At 35.5% G+C, this 26,245-nt stretch overlaps 1 protein-coding gene across 6 annotated transcripts in view; it reads left to right on the forward strand.

Moving 5' to 3' along the window:
- Positions 1–26,245, forward strand: part of NBEA (neurobeachin) — a 509,113-nt gene that overhangs the window by 90,209 nt on the left and 392,659 nt on the right. For all 6 annotated transcript variants that reach the window (XM_034074343.1, XM_034074342.1, XM_034074344.1 and 3 more), the window contains exons 2-6: positions 1,565–1,796; positions 8,064–8,164; positions 8,413–8,508; positions 12,248–12,369; positions 19,617–19,743. In XM_034074343.1, the coding sequence (XP_033930234.1) occupies positions 1,565–1,796; positions 8,064–8,164; positions 8,413–8,508; positions 12,248–12,369; positions 19,617–19,743 (678 nt within the window). The remainder of the gene's footprint in view (positions 1–1,564; positions 1,797–8,063; positions 8,165–8,412; positions 8,509–12,247; positions 12,370–19,616; positions 19,744–26,245) is intronic.

Below are 26,245 nucleotides of genomic sequence, written 5' to 3' on the forward strand. Positions count from 1 at the left end.
TCCTTCCATGGGCAGAGACATCTACCACTATACCAGGTTGCTCAAAGTGCCATTTAGCCTGGCCTTGAACGCTGCCAGGGATGGGGCAGCCACAACTTCTCTGGGCAACCTGTGCCAGTACCTCACCACCCTCATACTAAAGAATTTCTTCTTAATGTTTAATCTAAATCTGCCCTCTTTCAGTTAGGATAATAGTTTTATTTGAATGTATTTAAATGTCTCAGGAGAACTAAGATAGTATATATATTTAATATATTAGAGGCTTCAGGTTAGAAAATTGTAAATTTTTATTGGCAGTTAATTGACAGAGAAAAAGTAATTTGTAAGTGGATGAAAAGTATGAATTATGGTAGAAACCAAAGCTAGTCCTTGCTTAGTTTTGATAATTTTGTCTAAAGATTTGGTCTGAAAGAAGACTTTGAATATTTGGATAGGTTTAATAGTCAAAAATAAGTTGGTATAGGATTTCAGCTTGCTTCTTGTTGGGAGTTCAGTTTGAAGGCAATGCCAACTGCTTTTAGATTATGAAACAGCCTTCTATTAAAAGTTACTTGAAATTAAACACTTAGATGAATTCTTTGAATATCTTTAATTTAAAATATATTATTGCAATTTTAATTCCATATTTTTCTGCAACAAAGAGAAAATAATGCTTTGAAATTATTTTAGAATTATTCTCTTGTTTTGCCTTCCTAAAATTGGTATTTGCAGTTATTGAAATTTAGCATTGGTGCTTTCAAAATTCTTCAAGGCTACTAGGATAAAGTAGGATGCATGAGAGTCAGGCTTTATTTCAGAAATGAAAGATGGTTTTGCCATTTGAAGGAGTAAGATTGATTTTTAAATATGCCTGGCAGTTGTGCTATTTAATGGGAGTTCAGGACTTTGGATAGTGTTTTGCAAGTATCTCAGTAGATAGGAGTCAGGCTGTAATTTCATCAGTACTGCTGTTAAATCACTTTTCACCTGAGTGCTTGTTCTTCTCTCAGTGCTGTCTCTGCCTTGCACTAGCAGTGGGTTTCCTTGGCCACATGACAAACTGATCTGTGGTGTAATAGAACAAGTTTTCCAAGTCTGCATTAATCCAGAGCATGTCACTGATACTTTTTCTGAGCATGACTGTTTGGGTAGTACAGTGGAAAGAGCAGTATAGTCTTGCAAACATGTAATTTAAGGGCAAATGTTGACTTGTATCAGGAGAGCTTGTGAGCTTTCCAGATTTTACAGCTTCTGCACTACATCTCTCTTGGCCAGACTGCCATTTCAGTTACTTCGTAGGAAGGAATATTTCAAATATCTTTTTATTTATTTTATGGAAGTATTGTATTTACCACTATGACAAAATTGAAATATTTTATGATAGTGTGTAGATTTTGTGCAAGCTGTATTTTGCATAGCATGATTTTTAATTTGCTGTATACAGATCATAGCTGTGAGTTTCTCATATCTAAATTACTTCTTTCATAAGGAAAAAAAAAAATCCAGTGTGGGTCACAATGAAGATTGTGAAAGACACTAAGCTGTGTATTTCATATTGTAATATTGTTCTTGTTTTCTTTTGTAGCTGGTTGGTGGTGAATTTGATCTAGAGATGAACTTTATAATCCAGGATGCAGAGAGCATTACGTGCATGTCAGAGCTTTTGGAGCACTGTGACGTAACATGCCAAGCAGAAATCTGGAGTATGTTCACAGCAATTCTACGTAAAAGCGTCCGTAATTTACAGACTAGCACAGAAGTTGGCTTAATTGAACAGGTACTGCTGAAGATGAGTACTGTGGACGACATGATTGCAGGTATAAATTGTCAACTGATAAAATAATTATTGCATTCTTGAACTGTCAGTGTTCTGGGATTATGGAAGGGCTTGGGATGTCTTGTTTTTTACTTAAAGTGATATTTTGGTTAGTATTACTATTGAGTCAGAAGTACTTTTTAATCAGTTTCAGAAAAATGACAAAAATTTATTCTTAGTATAAAATATATATGTAGATACATTGTTTAAAATAATTGCTATTAATTCATCTGAGGAGATAACATTTTTGTGATAAAAAAGCAATTTTGAACATAATTAAGAGCAGTACATGTCAGACTTCTCAACTGACAAGGTAATGTTTTAAGTTTTTAAGTGTATAGATCATTTTGAGTTACTCAGATCTTAAAATTGTTACTGTGATTCACTTTAAACATAATCTGCATCTGACAACATACCAGAAATTATTCACAGGTTTGAATGCAGGACACTTGGATTATATTAAACAGTAATTTCATAGTGTATAGCTGTGCTCCTTATAATAGCCCCTTGGGTTTTATACTTGTGATATTTAACATCTGTAATTTTTTACAGCGTTAAAAATTTTCATACTTTGTTCACTTACTGAAAATAAGTGCTAAAGTTGTTGCACGGCATTTTCAGTGTAGGGTTTTATATTTCATGCTGTATCTCTCAGTAGTAGGGCACAGGTTGTAATCCTGGATTACTTGGTTGGAGGAACAGGTTTTATTGTCACATTTAAATATGATAAGCTAGAGCTACCTATGATTAGTATTTATCTACTTATTTTTCTTGGGGAAAAACTTAAGCCAGCTTCTTTCAAATCACTGTGAAAGTATTTCTTAATTTTTATATAGTAGGATACTTAAATTGTAAGGCATTTTTAAAAGATTGAAGAGGTTTGTCTTTCATAATCCTGAGATTTTGGTCCATAATCTGATTCCTAACACATATATAGGCTTTGGGTACAGTAAACTAGCAAGGATTTCAAACCAGAAACAAGAGGAGGATCCCTCAAAGCTGTATTGTTCAGGAATGGTTTTGTCCTTATCTTTCTTTTTCACTATAAATGTGTCTTAATATTAAAGTATTTGGAAAAACTGCATTTTGTATTTCAAAGCAAGTCATAGTGAACAACTTGTTGATTAGAAATGTATGCTTAAATGCAAAACCCAGAAGTCTTATGCAAGTTCTGCAAGCTTCAGACTGAAGTCTCATACATCAGTATATTTACAAACCAATTGTTTTTGCCAAGTACGGGTTTTTTTTTCAGGACTTGTAAATACATCAGTATAGTATAAGGGTGAAGATACTGCTTTATTACATGTTAAATAGAAGACATTAGTTGATGAAAATAAATATTTCTGTCTTGTTTTACTCATGGAAATAATATGCTTACATCAGTAATCATTATCAATAAAATGTGTCCAGTTTGAGCTGCCCTAAATAGTACTTCTGTCTTTGGCATATGCAACTGTAATGATATACCCATTTTAAAAAACTGAGTAGTTAATTGCAGAAACAGAAATCAACAGTATAGGATCTGACTTCCAGGAGCATTTTGTAATTGGAAAATCACTCTGTATTCACAACTATTAATATAAGCCACATTAATAAAAAAATAATGAGCCTCTACCCCATTAATCTTTTTTCGAGAGTTATCAGACAGTCCTTCAGAAAGACACCTTTTGCAGAGAAAACATGACTCAGCTTACTCTTCTGTATACTCATACAGACAAAGAGAGCACATTTAATCTAAAATCAAACCTAAAAATTGGAATTATGGTGGCATTTTAGTTCTGCAAATTATCTGAATACTCTTCTATGTATCATGAGGAGAGATTTAACAGAATTATGTTTTGTAGGGTCTTTCTTTGGTAACTGCAAATAGATGAGAACGCAGGGGTTTTAGAATTTTTCTGATAAAGGTGTGGAAGCAACCAAATTCATCATTTTGCTTCTGTCTCTTGATTTCTTCAGGCATTTCACATCCCTTTTATAAGTGGCAAAAATGTTGGTAATAAGTCATAAGTAATAATTATGGTCAGATATTAACTAGTTCAGTGGTAGGCACTTGATAACAAAATTGGTGACAACTAATGCAGTATTGTGTTCCCTAATTCTGCTATGCAATGTTGAGTCATTATGACACCGAAACTACTGAGCTGCTTTGCCCCAAACAGTTCTAGGAATTTTCCAAATACAGAGAATAAAATAAGAATTTTGGCGGTAAAATGATTTTTAACACACAGGGGGGATGTTTTGAACAGAAGCTGTATTAATGCTGGCTCCTAGGAACTTAGTACAACTTTCTTAGCAAAACAGTTGCTGAGAAAGACACAGTCAGCCCTGTATTTTACAATTGACTTTTATCATCTGTAAAGGGTACAGATTTTTATTTGGGTTTTTTGGGAGTTATTTGGTTTTAGGTCATCTCACTTGCTCCTTTGGGAAATGCTTTGATTAGACCTAGATAAGGTTTAAATAGACAAGACAGGCATAATCTCTGTTTTGTGTTCTGACAGCACGCTTTTAAGGACCAGACTAAGTCTGAAGCCACTCTTCTCTGGTTTTATGGAAGTAAGACAACAGCAAATAAATATGTACCCAGTCTTTTGCAATGAAAAGAACTTCTCTGTCTAGATTATGACTGTCAGATTCATGAGGCTTCTCAGCATTTTATATATCTCACTTCCTGAGGTTTCACAAATTCTGTGGTCAAGAATAAAAGCTTAATCACCTTGAAAGTCTCAGTTACAGTACAGATGGGATCACTGCTACTCATATTCCCATTTGGTTCAGAAACATCACTTGTCAGAAGTTGTCTTTGTACTGTGATAATCTGTTATACTAAGACAGAGGATGGTCAGCCATTTTATCAGTGGTTAAAGGGAAAAGGTTGCTAAAATATTTGCCTAGGTTTTTTTTTTTTTTAAGGATCTTCCTTGAGGGATTCACTTTTTGCAGTTCTCTGTTTCCCCTGATGAATAGTGAAGCAGATCATCTGCTGTGAGAGACTCTTTGGGACTGTGTGTTGGTAGTACCTTCAGAGAAGTCTGAATGATGGATGAGAAAGTAGCCTGAACTCAGAGTGGCTGTCTCCACTAAGTCTCATTATATTTCCTGCAGTTCTGTTGTGATGCTGTAGGTCGTTGTTCTAAAATTGTTGGAACTGATTTCTTAAGCATTTAAACAGTTCCTAGTTTTTAAGTAAAAATCTAGGTTTTGACTACTGTGTCATTAATGATCTGTTAACAAGCACTTCTCTTTCAACTGGTTCCATAAGAAAAGCTTCAACATTAACACAGTTTGCCAACCTGTAGAAATTAAATCACTGACAGAATTCAAATTCACATTTACATGGCAATCAGTTATTAAAAGGTTAAGGAGGCATGAAGGTAGTTTTCCTGAACTGTTTAATATGTTTCCAATGCTGTTTAATATGTCTTCTAAAGTGAATGCCATACCATTAATTTTAATATAAGCTCACTGTTACTTGAAAGACAGACTGGCTCTTTTACCACTGTACTTTCATATTAGATGATGGAATTAAGCATTCCTTCAAGGTTTCTTGTTAATTTATAGATCATATATAAACTGCTTAGTATAAAAGTAGTCAGAAGTTGCTATTAACAAGCATAAAATTGGTTGCTTTCAGTGCATTTTAGAAAGGCACTGAAAATGAGAAACAGTGCCTGTTTTCTCCTTCTGAATGTAATATTTTTCAAAATCTTGTTTCTGAAATGAGATCATAGATATTAGTTATACATGTGGGAATATTTAATATAAAAAATGGAGTAAAAAGTAAAAAAATCCAATTGTAATATGTTTTGTGACCTTTCTCTCTTTATAGATGAGTGGATTATTAGGAATTATAAACCAGATGTGGACCAACTCTTTTATATGAGTATTCTAATAACTATGAATAAAGTTATGTAATAGAGTGCAGTTCTTTTTATGTCTTGTTATATTGAAGCAAGAAACAAACCTTCTTTAGATATATTTACAGCAATATTTTAAAGTAGAAATAAGGGATTTGTTTTCTACATGTGTTCTTTTCTTTATGTATTACCTACTGGGCTTCAGTTTTTCAGGTCTTTGTTTTACCCGGAGTTATGTTGTTAGGGAGCTTACGTTCATTTCTCTCCATCAATGTTTTATTCATTATTTATAAATATGTATTTCTAATGCCTGCGGATTAACAACATCTTCAGCAGAAATAAGAAATTTTCTGTGCTATAAGGCAGCACAGGGCTATAATGATGATACAAAGCAGCACATGTTCAGTAATTTTAAAAATATGTCAATCATGAATGTGTTTGATTGCATTAATTTACACTTTTGTCATCTACGCTGGAAGATTTTTTTCCAGTCATGTTTGGATTTTCATCTAACAACTTTGTTTCTGTCTAAAGGAAACAAAATTTGAAGTAATTTGATTTAAAAAGCAAGCTAAGACTACAAAATAAGCATTGGGGAGTTCTCAGCCAGAGATTGGTATTCACTTGTGCTGATTTTCCTTTCTGAGTTCCCAGTGTGTTATGGTTCCCAGTTTCTAATCATATACAACATATGCAATCACTGCCAGCTTCACATTATAGGCTGGAGACTGTACAGTGAAAGAGGCAGGTGCTTGTAGGTATTTGATGAGGAGCTGAGTCATAGAATTCACCATCATAAATGACATGTGATTTTTATTTTCTTAGCTATATTTTGGTTTCCCTTAAGAAATTCTGTCACAAATAGGTTGTGGCACTAATTTTAAAGGGAAGATTAAATAAATTTCTTTAAAGAAAGGAGGGGAAAAAGACTGTGCTTGAGCATTAGGAATATCTTCAGATCTCAGTATGAAAATGACTGCAAGTTACAGTGTTTTTCTTTTGCTTTTCTTGACATAGTTTTATTCACGGAACTGCTTATTATATGTCTCCTGTAAATTAAATGATATTTCAGTCTTCACATATACGTTTTGCGGACTGAGGACCAGAGGCTGGTTTCACAGTGGAACAAGTTAAATAGATACTTATGGTCTTACTCAAAAATACATATGTAGGGATTTGCAGAGAGAAAATTTGTTTTAAAACAAAATATCAATGCAAAATCTCCTCAAAAAGGATGAATGCTTTTCAAGACTACTCTTTGTCAGCACCTGTAAGAGTCGTCCTTTCTCTAAAGGAGAACATGTAGTCCTGCAAATAAGATATTTGCTTCTTCATGTTTTATGGGGGAAATTTCTGATTTTTGACGATATTGAAAGTTTGTTAATGCTGATTCTATCCTTTTTTTTCTTTTGTGTTTAAATCTCTGTACTTCACTGCTTTATCTCTGAATTATCTGTGACGATAAGTAAAACATTGTTCCTCCTTCTAGAGGAAGTAGTAATTCTTAGTAGTGCATTTTATTCCAAAAGTGTGGAGTATATAGTGAGGTCCAGCATCCCATAAGTGTCCTTATAAGTGTCCTTATAAGTGGGTTCAGCTGGGCTTAAACCACAACAACAAGCTAAAAAATTGTGAAAATGAAATTCTGTGTTTTGAAATAAAGGTCCAAGCACTAGCAGTTATTTTAGACCTGCTATTCTTTGAAAGGCCAGCTATGTAACTGTATTAGTTTAAAAATATATGGGGTTTGAGGAGTTTCAATGAAAGCCATATTACATAAATCTTGATCACTTCTTTTTATCTTTTTATTGTTTCTTTTTTATTTTTTTGTGGGTTTGTGGTTTGGGGTTTTTGTGTGTGTGTGTGTTTGTTTGCCTTGGTTGTTTTGGTTTTGTTTGGTTTTTTTCTCCTGGTCTTTCATTCATGTAAAACTTGGAAGCATTATCACTGTGGCAAAACTGTGGGAACTGTACAAATTCTCAGTAATGCTGTGCTTAAGTTAAATAATAATGTCAAGCATCTTTTAGGTCAGAAATTTTTGGAAAATACTAACTTCAGAGGATTGAAGAAAGTGTTATCTCAAAAATATGTGACAGAAAGGAGCCAAGCAAGCAAGTTTATAATTTATAATGAATGTGGTTATATGGGAAGAATTATTTTTCATAAGTTTAATAGATACTTTGTTGCAAGTGTGATGCAAATTCTAAAGCTGCACGTTTGTTTTTGTTTTTTTTCTAAAATAAATGGAACAATGAGAATATGAAATTCTGTGTAAAATATTTAGGGCAACTAAGTTTGATTTTTGGAATTTGTGAATACACTTAATCTTAAAGGTATTAACTTTTTCAGCTTTTTTTTGTCAAAACAATTAAATGCAGAGTTCAGAATAACTTTATTTTCCTTTGAAGATCTCCTAGTTGATATGTTGGGGGTTCTTGCCAGCTACAGCATCACTGTCAAAGAGTTGAAGCTTTTGTTCAGCATGCTTCGAGGCGAAAATGGAATCTGGGTAAGCTGTGATCAGATAAAGCATTAAGTGTCATTCTGTTAGAGCCTGAAGTTAACATAAATTGTCTCCTGGGACATATAAACTTGACTTTTTTTTTATGTTGATTGAACATATGTTTATGAAGCATTTTTGCTAACTACTTTAGAGTTAATTTGCTGTGTTGTTTGAAAACCATCCAGTTTCCGTTGTAGCCTAGAGAGTGCAAAAATGGTTGTATTGACTTTTGTGCCATTTTCTTGTTTTCACAGCCAAGGCATGCAGTTAAACTATTATCAGTCCTTAATCAGATGCCACAGAGACATGGGCCTGATACCTTTTTCAACTTCCCAGGCTGTAGTGCTGCAGTAAGTTTTCAAACAAAATAATAAAGCTTGAGGAACAAATAAATTGCTCATAATTTCCATTTCCTTTTATTTGGTTTTGAAAATTCTTGAAAGGGAAATGAGTGGGGTGTACATGCTTGAACAGTGTAGACCTTGCCTTCTGTAGGCTTGCAAGGTAGTTGTAGTGTTGCAAAATTGCACTTACGAGGATGGAGTGTCAAATAGCAGATGTTTGTCTGGGGAAGTTATCATAAAAGTGAAACCTGAAAATTCCGAAGAATGGTGTATTTTATGTGAATGATATAATTGATATTATACAGAGCAGAGGCTTGATGAAAATCTAGGGATGAGCTTTTACAGTGACAGCTGTTTACAGTGACAGCTTCATGATAAACTTTATTATGTCTTTTTATCTGAACTCCATCAGCTGTTTCCTTTCCCTCAAGGCAGAGAGTTAAATGCATTCTTTTGGCTTTATTTTTTATGACCACTTACAATGATGAAATTGTATTCCGTTTGCAACCTTCTCAAATACATATTCTCTCTCTCATTCACTGCATGTATCTACAAATAAATTCAAATATTGGATACAGGTTTATAAATATAATTATTAAGGCAGTAAATACAAATGCTTAAAACTGAGAAATGTGGATTTGAGGTTCAGTTCCATTCTGGTATGGAATAGCATATGCTCATGGTAAACTTTGAATTTTGTAAGAGGAAATAATCCTGAGATCCCTGTCTTTTCATGCCAGTGCATGAAGGGTGTTAGGAGCTGCTCTTGGGCTGTTCTGCATGTATTTCTTCAATAGCACTAAGGTTACTCTTCAAGACTAAACCACCACCTCCTCCTGTTTGTGAATACTGCTGCTGGTGTGGCAGATTGCATCAGGGAATAAACTGGCTGAAAATCACTGGTTTTCACCTAGGTTATTTTTGGCTAGATCACTTCCTTGATCTTGTTTGATACTCAGCTGCACAGATGCGTCAGCAAAATGCATAGGGTGGATTGTGTAAGGAATTAATTACTGAGTTCTGAAAGAGAGTTTCATTTGCTACTGCTGAATTAAAAAACACAGTTAAGCTCTTCTAAAAGTATATGCAGCAACAAGACAGCTGTTGCAGAGTATGAATGTCTACAATGAAATATACTGCTTTGACATTTCTGGGCTTCAGAGGCAAACCCTTATGAAATGTCTCTTATGAATTTAATTTTGTATCAGAGGTTCAAAAAAGGTTTTGCAAAATAATTTCAAATATTCCTCCCTGTCCTAAGAGGACATCAATTACAAGAGTATAAAGTGTCTTGATTGAAATGCAAAATGAGCATTTTTCTTTCCTTGGTTAATATCTTGTGTTATATACCACTCATAATTGATTAATTGCACCCTGTAAATCAAGAAATGTGCATTTCAAATTTAAGTTTCTGAAGCAGTGCATGCTGGATTACACTATGAAGTTCTGGACAACAGTCATCCTCTGAAGTGGACCTAGGGTGTTTTATTTTAAAATGACACGAACATCAAAACACTTCATTAGAAGAAAGACACTGGATAGGCTGTCGTTTACTGGCACTGAATTCAGTGTTTCAGGCGTGATGCATGATGATGACATCAGACAGAGAAACAGTATAATGTTTACTTCTCATGGTAAATACCAGCTTGGTCCTGTTCAGAGTTGTGTGCATGCTCCTTGTATAATCAAGAGTTCAGTGGCAGTGTAAAAGAGCCTGCTTTTTTGTCTGCTGGTGAGAGCTGCTTCACTATCCCAACTGAAGGGCTCTTCTGAGTACTGTGTTACATGTTTGCCAGCCTGTATAAGTAGCACATTAGTCACTCTATTAGCAGGGCATCTTGTGGTGACCATCCTATTCCCAGACGTTGTTTCTGTTTGTCTTGAAGCAGCTCTTTTCCTGTTTCAGGCAGGGAACTCCCTGTAAGGAGGCAGGAGTGATGTCCCAAAGCAGTTTTTTGGAATGCTGCGGACAGAGCAGTTAGTACCAGGCTAGCAGCAGAATCAGTTTTACTTCTTTTGTCAGATACTAGCATAATCTGAGGATGTTGCTGTATGTAACTTTAAAATTTACCCTGAGTTCCCTATCATTCTTGATTACCTATGTCTCTGCTTTTAAAACCCTTTCAGCGATTGCCTTTCATATAAAGCTAATGAAAAGTCAGTCCTATTCTGTACCTTTTTTTTACATGCTTCTACACTGACATACAATCCTGATGTGGTTGTTCTGACTACTGCCCAGAGATTTATGTCCGTTCTCATTTTAAGCAGTGAATGAATTTTCTGCAACTCCTTGTAGTCCTTGGTATGAACTGAGACAGCACAACATTTGGGCACTCATGGAAAAATATTTCCAACTGTGACTCAGGTATCACACAGAATCATAGAAGGGTTGAGGTTGGAAGGGATCTCTGGAGGTGATCTTAGCCAACCCTTCCTATGCTGAAGCAGGGAAACCTAGAGTTGGTTGCCCAGGACTGTGTCTGGATGGCTTTTGAACATCTCCAAGGATGGAGACTTAACCTCACTGGTCAACCTGTGCCAATGTTCAGTCAGTATCACTGATAGCTTTGATAAGAAAACAGTACTATTGGTGCAAGGATTAATTATCTAATCATTATTATTTCAAAGTGTATTAAGAGCTTAAATTATTTTACTGAAACTGAAAAATATCAGTTAAATACACTTAGAAATACCATGCTGTTGTTAAATATAAAATTATTTTTTCTGCTTTTCATTCGTATACAACTTATTTCAATAAGTAGTATTAAAGGCTGTTATTAACTGCTTTTGTATAAAATATTTTATTTTTTGTCTGATGGATGGAGAAAGAATGTATTGTACTTATTGGCTACTACAGTAATATCTAAGTCATTACAAGCATTTAATTTCTTACATTTTAAAAATTACTTAATTTAAAATCACTTAATTTTGTGTAAAGTTCTTATGCTGTGGCAAAAAAATTTGTTTTATCTTTTAGTGTTATCAGAGAAAACACTTTGTAAGTGTTTATAAGTGACCTCTGAAGTTCATCTTTCCTGATATGCTCCTTAAAAAATACCTAACTTCAAAACTAGATCAGGTATTCCGGGCCTTGCCTAGGACTGAAGAGTTCTCTGAAACCTCTTCTTCTGTTGGTGCATAAATATGAAATCTTGAAAAATCAGATTTCTTCTTAGGCCTTGCCTTAAGATTAATTTGTTTAACTGAGATCAGGGGTAAAATACTCAGTCTCTTATCTTACTGAGTGTTCATGGGAAAGTAAAAAAACTGATCGTGCTCTTAAATCTCAGAGAATCACTTTTTTAATACTGTAGTTTTAACAGTGAATCTCTGTTGTACTATCTGTTGAGATTAGTTTGATCTTGATGTTTAAGTATATTGATGAGATGAATACTTACTGAGACCTGAATTTATATTTTAATTTCTAGAGAAGTAATTTTTCTACTCTTTTTTTTTCTCTTAATATTGCCCATTCACAAATTTAATTTCATGACTCTGTTGGTAGAATTTATGTAGTTAAAAATGGAAATATTTTAAAATAGATGGAAAACTAATGCATTTATTCAAAAACACTATTTGAAGGTTTGGGTTTTTTTATATTGCTCTTTAACATTTGAAAGTTAAAGCAGATTTGGAGATCTAGAATGACAGGAATTTAGGAATGATTGCCTGTAACAATGGTTCTCAAAAAATTCTTTTTTTGACATGCTATTTCATTGTTGGTTTTTTTTTTCCTTCCTTCCAGGCAATTGCATTGCCTCCTATTGCTAAGTGGCCTTATCAAAATGGGTTTACTCTTAACACCTGGTTTCGTATGGATCCGCTAAACAATATCAATGTAGATAAGGATAAACCCTATCTCTATTGGTAAGTAACTTCTAATACTGCAGTTACAGGCTTTGTTTGTATTTTGTTTTCTTTTCCTCTGGTTTCCTAACTGCGTTTAATTTTTCTCATTCTTTTTAGTTTCTGTCATGCTTTTTGACCCCCAAATATGTACAGATTTTAATGGCTGCTTACTGTATACAAACTCGTACAAAATCGTCTGTCCTTTTTTGCTCTAAAATTTGTATATCCATGGATGCAAGGTATGTGCCTTGCAGATAAACCATAAAATCTAGTGTGATGGGTTTTTTTAGGTATTTCAAAATACATAATTTTTTAGATTTATAAACTCTAATTTTTCTTTTGGTGTTTAAGATTCTTGGCTGATCTTAGTAGTGCAAAACAAATCTGTTATAATCAGAGCGCACTGCTTGTACGTTAGCTCGAGGTAATAGAAGGTCAATCTGTGAATTTAAATCTGACCACCTGTTCCCAAAAATGGACACTGTGTTTCATAATAAAGTGATTGTAGGAGAGATAATATTGGTTTACTTAGGTTTGCTGTTGTGATGAAAATAGAAAAATTTGACTATTTTTATATGGGGTTTTTTTGGTTTGTTTTTTTTTTTTTTTTTTGCTGTGATGTAGTTCTGATGTTTATTATTATGTGATTACAGTTTTTACTGAATTCTAAAATTTCGAGCATACTTTTTAACGTACTTTTTGCACTAAAATACTTTAAAATGCTCCATGTGTTAAGCTGCCCTGAATATTTATGGATACTTATGGTCTGTGTCAGAGGGAATTTACTTCTGTTTGCATTTGTATTGATTTAGACCTTTTCACTAGCCACATTGCTATAAAGAAGTGATATAGCTTAGGAAAATTGCCACTTAGACACCTGTCTTTAATAAACAGATTTTTCCTTCATCAGATTATTCATTTTAGAACATGTCAGTAAATAAACTCCATAAAGCTGCCCTTTGAGTTATCAAAGAAACCTGAATTTCTTCCTTCAAAAGAATTCTAGGTCTTACGTTAACTAAAGAATAGTTTTTTAATTAACATACTTCTGTTATCTACAACCTTAAAATTTCCATGCTTGCTTAAACTTGTCCACTGACAGTAAAATTTACTATAGTAGGTAACTAACTTATTATAATACCTGTTCATTAGATTGATTGGAATAAAGAGTCCAGCAGAGTAAGAAAACATTTTTTCCAATGAGTTTACCTTTCCCCATAGTTGATTTGTGCTTTTCTTTGTTCTTGTGTTTTTTATGTTTTTAAAAGCCAGAACATGCCAAAATAATGTCTTCTATATTTTGCTGTTGCAGCTAGGAAACCAAGCAAAAAAGTATAGCTCCAAAACCTACAGAGTTTCAACTCTAATTCTAGTACATAAAGAATAACATCTCTAATAAACATAGGTATTATGCATAGACTCTTCAAGTAATCTTTGGGCATATCTATGCTGAACGGATTACTTGTTATCTCTTACACTCACATAAGCATGCACACACAGATCTCTACAGTTCAGTGTCTCAGTTTCTCATGTAAGTTCTTATTATGGAATAGATGTAAAATTAGAGTATCAAGAGTGGGAAATAAAACTTCTGTGACTTATAAGGTGGAACTTTGCAAGTGCTTCATATGAGCCACAGAAAGAAGTTAGTCTTACAGAAATCAAAGAGAAGTCGAATATACCAACCTCAGAAGGAAATTAAGAACAATGCTAATTCTTGACATTTTTATATAGTTGCTGAAACCAAGCCATAGTTAATAATTAAGACCAGGAAAAATATTCAAACTAAATCATCCATCTGAACTTCTTTATACAGATTTTAGACTTTGCCACATGAAAGGCCAAGTCACACTCAGCCACTACCAAGAGGAAGATACCAAAGCAAAGATTTATTTTCTTTCAGTGTGCTTTTTTGGGCATATAGCATCTTTTTCTATTTAGATGAAAAACATATAAATGAACATATAAATTCACAGTTTATTCTTAAAAGTCACCTGTCTTTTAAACAAGCTTTATTTTTAAAGCAAAAACTTAGTAGTATGTACAGCTTCAAAGACTGATTTGAAGCAGTGGGTCTGAAATCAGCATCAGCTAGAACTGGTTCCTCAGGATATTCTTGTCAGGTTTTTGAATGTTGACACATTGTAGCCTCACATGATCCAAGCCTTAAGTGAGTACAGAAAGATGTGACAAGAGGCCTTTCTGGTAGGAGAGAGCTGTTACATCAGCCTAAGTTGTGAAAATTAATGCTTAAAAATGGGGAAAAGCAGCAAGGAAATGTTTTCACATTTGCCAGATGTAAGGGAAAACTGCTGCTATTCTGTAATTAGCTGAATGCTGAGTGCTGCTTCAAGAATTGTAAGCCAATTTGTTTTTTCTCAGAAAAAAAAAAAAGAGGATGATGTTGGGCAGCTGCTAAATGACAGTCGATTAATACTTGTGTATTAGAACCATGTTGTCACTTTCTTATTAATTACAAAATGTGTATGACAATCCTCGAGGAAATTTAGTAGTCTCTGACATTTGCATGGATGATAAATGACAATAAGGAGAAAGTTTTGTTGTAGAGCAGTCAGGTTCAAATGGTAAGATTCATAATTCTGTAGCGCAAAGTGTAAGCAAGTCAGTGATATATACCTAGCAGTGAATAATGGTGCTGCGCTTAAAGAGCTAGTAGTTATTTATTACAAAGCAGTAATTAAGAAGAGTATTAAGGCTTTTTGTAGGTAACCAACTGACCATAAACTGCTTTTTCATTGCTCTAGCTGAAAAAGCTAATGTGATCTTTCTGATAGTAGTCTGAACAGAGAAGAAAGTAAAGGTGATGTGATCACTTCCTGCAATCTTGGCAAAAGCATTACTGGAATACCATTTACAGTTAAAAATTGCTACCTCTTTTAAGAGACCATGGAAAAAAATTGGTGCTATTCAAAGAACACTTTGGAGTGAACTGTACTCTGGAAAACACATTTTATAATGAAACCTTCCAAGCAAAATAAAATTACAAAATTAGGTATGCTCTCAGCTTCTGTTTTCAGAATTTATGCAAAATCTGATGTTGATGGATTGTTTAACCTGAGATCCAGTAGGTAGAAAGTGAAGTAGGTAAATTCCAGCTCTTTGACATACAATACTATGGTCACTTTAAGTATCACGATTATAAGATGTAGTATAGTAATAATAATCAAAATAGAGTATAATAGATAGTTGAAAATGCTTCTTCAAAAAAGATGTATAGATTCTTTGTCATACAGACAGTGCAATTTTAGGAATTTAGCCCTAACCATAAGTGCACTCAGCTGGCAAGCCTCCATCCTGTAAATCTCTATATTTGTTTCTGCTAAAAAACGACGTGGGGTGACATTACTTCTAAGTAAGGCCTGGAATCAGATAAAATCAATCCAGTTATAGTTTGGTGAGATTTCTGTGATTTTTTGTTGGTTTGTTTTTTTTAGGAGATACTTTATTTTAAATTGTGTTGGTCTCTGTAAAAGAATTAGAGGGTGAACTGAGACTTGGTTGTCATAAATGTTGCTTTTTGTCCTTAAAACATCCAAATGCTTCCATTTAATGGAAGAATGGCTAAAACTTCTGAAAGACTGTTCTAAATTTTATTTTTACTGATGTAGGGAAAAAAATTAGAAGAAAAAAAACAACCCAAAACAAAACAGGCTATCTAGACTTTTCAGTTCTTCTCTAGAGCTAATAATTACGGAGATGCAAAACAGTTGCAAAAGCACATAATGGAATTCTAAAGTTAATAGAAAAGAGTGAATTATTACCTTCTCAATCTCATATGTTAAATTGCACATAAAATCCTAAGCTAATGAAACTAGAATCACTAAACAGTTTCATCAGTGTATGGAAAAATGCTTACCAGCTATTGAAGTGTGATACCATTCGGTAGCTGCTTTGAGAAACCGGCTGAAAGGGGATATAACTATAAGGGTTTTATGAACAATCTGTAGTAAAACAGTATACCAGCTGCTATGGGAGGTAGTTAAAGGTTCAGAAAACCATATGGGTGTTAACAGTACTACTCATGTTGTCTCTGTGCATTTCATCTTTGGACGCATCTGTAATTGGCAAGAGAATTTCTGTGCAGTATCATAGAGACTAGTCCTAGACTGCTTTACCTTTGGCAAAAATTAAGATTAACATAATTTATATATTATAATGTTGAGGTAAACAGAACATTTGAGTTCTCACTTTCTCAATTACTGTTGTATTAGAATGCTAATTCATGTGGATGAAAAAAAAAGTAAAATATTGGCTAAGCTTCTTGTGTAGAAAATTATTTGTTCTGTTCCAAGATGAAGAGAAGAGGCCTGCTAACAAATGAGCTATTTTTTCATTGTTTCATTGTTTTCTTGTCTTTTTAAGATGAACTCCAGGAAGTTACACATGTAAGGACAGTTCAGTGTTTCAGTGGCAGAGGAGGAGGAAAGCGGTTAGGAAAGGGAAAAACTTTAAAGGTGTAGACATTTTTTCAATAACAGATTTTTTTTGTGGTGTTGTTAACAGTGTTCTCAGTGTATAACAAAATAGTTAATAGCTCCTGTTGAAAGTAGTAGGAAGTATTTTGCACAATTTTAATAATCTTATATAAAACCATGATGGTATTTACAATGAGTGGGTGTTGGTAATTTATTAAAAAAATACTTTATTTGACATCTCTGATCAAATACTTCTGAACCATATGTGGGGACACAGTGAATCTGTGTATTTTTTTCAGTATCCTTCAGAATAGGATTCTGTTAGCCAAAATAATTTTAGCTTGTAGTGATGACTTATATTGCTGAGAAACGAATTCGTCATCGTGAGGGATGAAGCTCCCTGCTGAAATGTTCTCTCAATGGCATAAAACTCAAGGAGGTAAATCAAAGTCTCAAACTAGCATACAACACATTCAGTTATTCTTACTGTAAGAGTTATATTTTAAGATTTTTAACCTTCATGTTATTGTACAAAATTCAGTCCTGTGGTTTTGCAGGTTATTTGTGTATCTAGGTAATGCAAGATATATATATAAATATGTATATTTATATATGAGTAATTTCCTCCCATAAGGCTCTTCACTGTTCTTTTTGTTGTGTGGTATAGCTGCTTTATGGGGTCATTGTGGAAGCCAGATCATTGAAACGATCCATGTTAAAAAATAGTCTTCAAAAGATCCAGGGGAATGGTAGTGTTATAAACTGTCTTCACTATTGAGGTCAGTGTGATGTACAGCATGTAATTTTTCTCCTCATAGATAGAATGTATCTTAGGTTTATTTAGAAAAGACTTTTTAGGTTCTTAATGGTGTCCTTTTGTTGTCAAAGCATGTACAGTTGTCTGCGGCTGGAAATAATATTCCTTGCCAGTGCAGCAGATTGAGAGGAGAGAGAATTGTGTATGACCTATAGAGACAGACAGAAAAATGAGGAAACCACAGCCTGAATTTGGGAAGATAAAGCTTCTGCAGCACCTTAGTTATTTAAGGGAAAGAGTGAACCAAGGCATGTCTCAAGGCCAACAGAACCACCTTGATGATCCCTGATCATCAGGTATAGTGTGCTACAATTTGTAGGGTGACTGAAATCAAGACTGGAAGTAAGGACCTCTGTGCAAGGGCCCATTAGGGTAGAGAAGAGTCATCTGTAGATTTTATCACTGCTGTTCTGTTTAGCCTGATCACTATCACATTTAAATAGAAGTATTCAAACTAATTATAGGTAGAATGTGAATCTCTCTTTTTGACCTTGTTTAAAGATTCCCTTATGTGGACATCTAAGCTCTGGCCACCTCAGGGCCTAGTTACACCACCTATCTTGTAAGGTGTTTATGTTTTTCTGAAAGTTGTGGTTTATCAGCTATATTTTTGCCAATGAGAAAAGAGGAAAATCTGACTTTCTCCTTCAGTAATGTACACAGACAGTTTTAACTGTAAGTTTCTGAAGATGGAATAAGATCTCTATGTATTTTTTCTGCATATTAAAGATTGTGTTTGTGTTATGGGGTAGATGAAAGATGTAGAATTTCAGCATCTGTTAAGTAAGATGAAATATAAACTTAGTGTTTGCATATACCTTTCACCACTTAATGTTACTATGGAAAACCTAGTAAAAACGCTTGATGAAAATGCTAAAACAATGAAATAATTTTAAAAATATTTGTTGTAATAATATGAAGTTATTTTATAACTCACCTATATTAAGGAAGAAAGAAAGTGTAATTGGTGGCTATAGGAGTGTATATATAAGTGTTGAAAATTAGTTGTGTCTTTTTTTCTTATACTTGGCAAGGCTTCATTTCAGATGAAGCTCATAATGAACTTCAGATGAAGTTCACCATTTAGATCTTGTACTTCAGCCACTGCTTATTTTTATAACCTGATTGTAGCTTTAAAACAAAACAACAAACGGACTAAAAGCTGTATTAAGTGAGCTCCATATTAAGGATAATGCCACAACAAAGACTTCTCTTTATTGTACCTTTTCAGAAAGAAGTGACATAGCCGTAGATATGGACTTACCTTGTTAAAAGTGCTCTGTGTAATGTCATTCGAGTTTTTACCAGCTACCTTTGAGAATGTTTTTTAAGAAGTCCAGAATTTGCCTTTATAATGCCTTTGCTTTCAAATATAAACAGAGAAATATATGAGCTTTCTGCATTATCTGTCTTTATGATATTTGCCACAAGAAACCTGGAAACCCTTACTAAACTTACTTTGTTAAAATTGTAGTCCTTTATCAATTTGACAAATGAAAATAAATCCACAAAATCAGATGATTAAAACCTCATAGATCATTAGCCTAAGTAAATCATAAGTCTTGAAAAAGGAATAATTCTTGTACATAATAATTACCTTCAATGAAAATTCATATGACATACTGGCCACATTGTTCTCCAAACCCCATAAAATTACAAGGCATCTCACATTTGTTCTGTGATTAACTTTACTTTACAACTTTAAATGTTGATGAATTAGGAAACTAAGGGGAAAACCTGATAGATACAGTATTTACCATCTTGGATTTTTGAAAGGAAAACAAAACCCCACCAAAGTACTGATTTTTATGGTGTGGGCTAGAATCAAGTAAGTGATGAAGGTTTGTAGTTCCCCTCCAGAGAAATGATGTGGAAAGAAGATATAAAGGAAATGAAGTTCATTGTTCCAGGTACTAATTTCTTTCTCATGGCAATTTAAAGGAATATTTGGACCTTTTTCTCATACAAGAATTCCCCTTTTTCCAATTTCATTAATAATTCTTTCTTTTCAGTTTCCGCACTAGCAAAGGTGTTGGGTATTCTGCTCATTTTGTTGGCAACTGCTTAATAGTTACATCATTGAAGTCAAAAGGCAAAGGTTTCCAGCACTGTGTGAAGTATGACTTTCAGCCACGCAAGGTAAGCAAAATGGTATTTATGATAAAGACTAACATTGAAAATGTGACAAAGTGCTTCAGGGAAGGACTAAAAGCCCTTTAGTGCCATAGTACTACTAATAATTTCTTATTTATAAGTAGCTTCTCTGATGGTCATACAAAGTTTTATGTCAGTTACAGACCAGAGTCAATTAAAAATATAGTAATTTATTAAGTAACACTTCTATGAACTCAACTACTTCTTAAAAATATTACTTACTTAGCTTCAGATACAGAAGAATTCTGGGTATTTGTAAAATGATTCTATTATATTTTTAAAAGGCTCTATTTTATATTTTAAAGGTCATTATTCTATTTATGAACATTCTGTACTTTGTAGCCTTGGTGCCAATGTCTGAATCAATTTTCTGGCAATGTTAAAGTTTTGTTATCTGTTGCTGGGGAACATAAGGCTCTGAACTTTCTTGTATGTCAGTGGTGTTTTGGGATTTCTCTTTTTCCATAGTAAATCGTGATTATTTCTCTACATCCTATTAGTGTTCATTTCTACTGTATGCCTAGTAGTCCTAGGCGAACAATGATTCTGCTGGCTTCAGTATTTCAGTTAGTTAACTGAAGCACTAACTTTTCTCTACAGTGAGCATTATGTGTTTGTCACTGATAGCAGCCTTGTATATGTTTTGCTGTGAGGCTTATTTCTTTTTTTATGGCCTTAGAATTTGTATATTGAATTTCAGTGCTTGTTTTGTTTTGAGAAACCAATCTCTTACGGAGGGAATGCCATTGTTCTCTCATCAACTTTATGTTCTGTTTTTCTTGGTATGTATTTGTGATTCAAAATCACTGATTCTAATTCTGTCATGTAACTTTGAGGTCATTTGCGGTGTTTTAAAACATAGTAGTACCTTTTCAAAGCGTATTAAACAAGGGTGTATTAAGCCTTATAAACACATACCTGCTGGCAGTATTGAAATGAATCAATTCTATTTTGTTAATTTTATTTAATTTTATAGCTAGGAAAGTTTTGATGAGATTTCTATTTTCTTTTAAACTAGCACATCTGATCAGTAGTAGTGATAAACTCAACCTAGGAACAAACTGAATATTTGGAAATACTTCATGTGTGATACCTCATCTCTGTTAGTGTACTGCAATATGGAGTAGGAATATGACTTACTTGGCAGTGGGTGATTAAGTTTGAAAGATTTTAGCAGTATAAAAAAATGGACAGGCTGTTATCTAAAGCGTGTTTGAGTACCACCTAAGGAAGCTCTTGTTATAGCAGAGGCATAGTCTTGGTGCATTTTTGAGAAAATTCTGTAGGGAAGGAAACTGTAAGGTGAACTTAAAAGAAGACTGTATTACCGGCTTTGAAACTTAAAAAAAAATTAAAAAAGAAAAAAAAAAGAAAAAAATTATTTTTCAACTAAAAGTTGAAGAAAAATTGTGTGTGACATTATACAACTTGGTTTGGTTCATTGTGTAGTAGTAAAGTCCTGTAATCCATGTTCTCAGATACAGAATAGAAGGGAAATCAACAAAATGCCTGTATAACATCAGCAATGAGATGATAGAGTTTAGGATCCTGTGTGGGAGGAATAGAATATCTAGCAAGGCACCAGTTCTGGATTTCTGAAGGGCCAACTTTGGCGTCTTCAATCAACTGCAAAGGGAAATCTCATGGGAAAGAGTACTAGGTGGTAAGGGGGCTCAAGATAGTTGGTCAGCACTCAAGGACCACTTCTTCCAAGCTCAGGATCAGAGCGTCCCAATGGGTAGGAAATCAAGTAAGGGAGCCAGGAGACCAGCATGGTTAAACAAGGAACTGCTGGGCAAATTCATGTGGAAAAAGAGAATCTATAGATTATGGAAGGAGGGACTGGCCACTTGGGAGGAATATAGGACAGTTGTTAGAGTATGTAGGGAGGCAATTAGGACAGCTAAGGCCTCCTTGGAACTTAATCTTGATAGTCAAGTTAAGGACAATAGAAAGGGCTTCTTCAAATACATAGCGGATTAAACTAACACAAGAGGCAATATAGGCCCACTGCTGAATGAGGTGGGTGCCCTGGAGACAGAGGATATAAAGAAGACAGAGGTACCAAATGCCTTCTTTGCCTCTGTCTTTACTCCTGCAGACCCTCCCTGGGGGCCCCAGATTCCTATAGCCCCAGAAGGAGTTAGGACAAAGGAGGAGTTTGCTTTGATAGATGAGGATTGGGTTAGGGATCAGCTATGCAATCTGGACATCTATAAATCGATGGGTCCGGATGGAATACACCCACAGGTGCTGAGGGAGCTGGCGGAGGTCATTGCTAGGCCGTTCTCCATCACTGGTAAATCGTGGGAAACGGGAGAGGTGCCTGAGGATTGGAGGATGGCAAATGTCACACCAGTCTATAAGAAGGGCAAGAAGGAGAACCCAGGTAATTATAGACCAGTCAGCCTTACCTCCATTCCTAGAAAGGTAATGGAACAACTTATTCTTGACACCATCTCTAGACATATCAAGGATGAGGGGGTCATTAAGAGCAGCCAACATGGTTTTACCAGTGGGAAGTCATGTTTGACCAACCTTACAGCCTTCTATGAGGAAGTGACTAGGTGGAGGGATGATGGTAGAGCAGTAGATGTGTTTTTTCTTGATTTCAGTAAGGCATTTGATACTGTCTCCCACAGCATTTTCATAGATAAGCTAAGGAAATGTGGGCTTGATGATCAGGTAGTGAGGTGGATCAAGAACCGGTTGAAAGGAAGAAGGCAGAGAGTTGTGGTCAATGGGGCAGAATCTAGCTGGAGGTCTGTGACTAGTGGAGTCCCTCAGGGGTCGGTGCTGGGACCAGTGCTGTTTAATATTTTCATCAACGACCTGGATGAGGGAACTGAGTGTACCCTCAGCAAGTTTGTTGATGACACTAAATTGGGAGGAGTGGCTGACACACCAGAAGGCTGTGTTGCCATTCAGCCAGACCTGGGCAGGCTGGAGAGTTGGGTGGGGAGAAATTGATGAAATTCAACAAGGGCAAGTGTAGAGTCTTGCATCTGGGGAAGAACAACCCCATGTACCAGTAGAGGTTGGGGGTTGAGCTGCTGGAAAGTAGTGAAGGGGAAAGGGACGTGGGGGTCCTGGTGGATAGGAGGATGACCATGAGCCAGCAATGTGCCCTTGTGGCCAAGAAGGCAAATGGCAACCTAGGGTGCATTAGAAAGTGTGTGGTTAGTAGGGCAAGAGAGGTTCTCCTCCCCCTCTACTCTGCCTTGGTGAGGCTGCATCTGGAATATTGCATCCAGTTCTGGGTCCCCCAGTTCAAGAAGGACAGGGAATTGCTTGAAAGAGTCCAGCGCAGAGCCACAAAGATGATTAAAGGAGTGGAACACCTCCCTTATGAGGAGAGGCTGAGGGAGCTGGGTCTCTTTAGCTTGGAGGAGACTGAGGGGTGACCTCATCAGTGTTTACAAATATGTAAAGGGTGGGTGTCAGGATGATCGAGCTAGGCTTTTTTTCAGTGATATCCAGTGATAGGACGAGGGACAATGGGTGAAAACTGGAGCATAGGAGGTTCCATGTTAACATCAGGAAGAACTTCTTTACTGTGAGAGTGACAGAGCACTGGAACAGGTTGCCCAGGGAGGTTGTGGAGTCTCCTACATTGGAGATATTCAAGGCCCGCCTGGACAAGTACCTGTGTGATTGTCGTGGTTTAAACTAAATCTGCACAGTTCCCCCTTTGTTTCCCCTCCCCCCCCCCCCCCCCTCCCCGCTCCCGGAGGGATGGGAAGGAGAGCCGGAGGGATACAACTCCCACGGATCGAGGTAAAATCAGTCCAGCAATCAAGGTATAACAGAAATAACTACCAGTACCAATAACAAGTCAATGTTAGAGGAGACAAACAGGGAGAGAGAAGACGACACCACCCGCCGCCATGAGGCCCACCCCCGGAAGGAGAGAGAGAGCTTCCCCCCTCCCCTCCTAGCCAGCTTCCGGTTGCCTCCCCGAGCCCAGCCCGGCGTGTTAACTCCTTCCCTCCCGGCCAGCTTCCAGTCCCCTCCCGGAGCAGGACGTGCTGTGGTATGGAATACCTCCCCGACTAGCCCAGACCAGGCGCCCTATCTCTCCCTCCTCCCTGGCAGAGCATGAGCTACTGCTGAACCCATGACAGTGATGTACTCTAGGTTACCCTGCTCTTGCAGGGGGGTTGGACTAGATGATCTTTCAAGGTCCCTTCCAGCCCTTGGGATTCTGTGAAATGAGAAATAGATAATAGGACGTTATAGGACATATATATGTGCTTGTTTCTAGATATTTGAAAACAAAGATAAAAGCATCTGGAATATCTATTTTAAATTAATTTATTGACAGAGGTATCAGAAACTTTGTTGACTTAACCATCAATGGACACTCATTTCAGACTGTACTTCCGAGTGAAGCTGCGGCAGGTCTTCCCGATAGAGTGATGCCTTGTATTCAAGACTTAACCTAATCAGATAACTAAGTTCATTGTAACATTAAATAGCAGAGTTTCCGTATACGAAAAATCTGTAACTAAGTAGGAAAAACACACTGCTCATATTAAATTGTTAGCTGCATTATGAGGATGGTTACAGGATCTGTGATGAACTAGCAAAGATAAGAAAGCATACTACTATAAAGAAGCTTACTTTACTTTGCTATATACTGAGCAGCATCTTATTAGAACAAACGTTCAGGCTTTTAAATAGGAGAAGCATTTGAATTTATTTTGCTTTGAAACTTTTAGAAATTTAGACGTTGACTCTTGCTTGATTTTGTCTTGAAAAATGCAGAACATACTTGGATATGCAGGATTTGCTATTTTTATTTCAGAAGGAACTGCAAAAAGCTGCTTTTAGTTCTTAAAAAAAGGATTAAAAAAAATTAAGAGGAGCTGTTAAAGATGGATGTGTTTGATAGTGCTAGAGAAATTGCTAAATGCAAAGATGCTAACATCTAAGAGCAAATATACCATTAGTCAAAAAAATCCAATAGCTCCTCACAATGTACCTGTGCATAAGTAAATAGTGGAACCGTTGTAAGTAAAAAGTTCTTCAGAAAGGAACTGTATCAAAATTTAGAGTACTTAGAAAAATATAGGTTATAGCAAATTGTATGTAAAATGATAAGACAATCATTTTTTCGAGTTCATAGGAGCAATTAGATGACTAAGGCTTCACAGGAGCCCTTGAAGCATATAGTATCATAACAAAAAAACTAAGTGAATTAATTGCATCATTGTTTACTGCAAGATGAGTCAATGGGGATGAGTCAGAGGAAATTGAAATGGCAGAAGAGGTATAGAAATCCATATGAGAGATAATAATTCACTTCCAGGGCACTGAGCACCCCAAGTTCCAAAGAAATTTGAATATGAAATTTACCAGTCTTTTAATTGTGGTGTATAACCTCTTTTATCAAACAAATGGGTAATGGAAAATTATACACATTTTAGAAAAAGCCTATTCTGATAATTAGAATTACATAGTATCATGCGTGATATCTTAATCATTAAAATGGAGTAGAAGTCAGAAAAAGAGAAAGAAATTGTTAGAAAGCACAAAGATGAACATATTGAGGACAAAGCAACCCATTATTGCACTGGAAATCTTGTCCCCTACATCTGTTGAATTATTTCAAGGGTTCTTACTATATGTAAGAAGAGGTTTGTGAGCCAGTTAATACAAGCTATGTTGATTTCTCCAGAACTTCAGGCATTATACTTCTCTGAAAGCCCTAAAGAAGTTAAGCTATCATGCAGTAATAGAATTTATATTTGTTAAAATACAGGGATGGAAGGATATGAATCAAGTGAGTAAGCAGGAATCTCAGAAGGACCTTTATTTTCCTGTCAATAAGACTGCATTAAGGACTTAATTCAGTGGAGCTTGTCATCCTCTATTTTAGGAAGTAGCTTTGAAAACCTGTGTTACTCATTTTATCTAGATTGATCCTAGTGACAAATATGACACAAAGAGTACACCATTTTTTAATACCTGAATACTTCCCTGGCTAAAAAGAAATTAGTTTAAGATGTAAACCTAGCTATTTCAAGTACAGGTTGGCAAAAGAGCAATTTTTTTTTTACTGGGGTAGTTACAACAACAAACTGGGTATTCTGTGTGCATGTGTATGTGCACAAGTATGAGGAAAAAAAGCTCAGTGTTTTTTGTAGAGCTTGCCTTGTGGGTCAGAGTAATAGAAATTGTCAATTGACAATGGCAGTGCTAAAGATCAAAAAAGAATTGCATGAAAGAAAGGAGACTTGATCTAGAAAAGGCTGTCTGTGGATGAATACTACAGGCATTTGTATAGAAGCATCTGAGCCGAGCTCCAAATGAAGCTAACTCATTAGCTGGAGTGGCTGAAGTAGCCCTCCCCCAACACATCTAGTTTAAAGCTTTCTTGACCAGCCTGGCAAGTCTCCCACCAAAGCAGTTCTTCCCCTTCCTTGTCAGCCCAGGCCCATCAGCCGCCAGTAGAAGACCCGAACTCCCAATGCAAATGTCAAGG

This window comes from Melopsittacus undulatus, chromosome 2, assembly GCF_012275295.1.
Source record: "Melopsittacus undulatus isolate bMelUnd1 chromosome 2, bMelUnd1.mat.Z, whole genome shotgun sequence".
In the NCBI taxonomy this organism is placed as follows: Eukaryota; Metazoa; Chordata; class Aves; order Psittaciformes; family Psittaculidae; genus Melopsittacus; species Melopsittacus undulatus.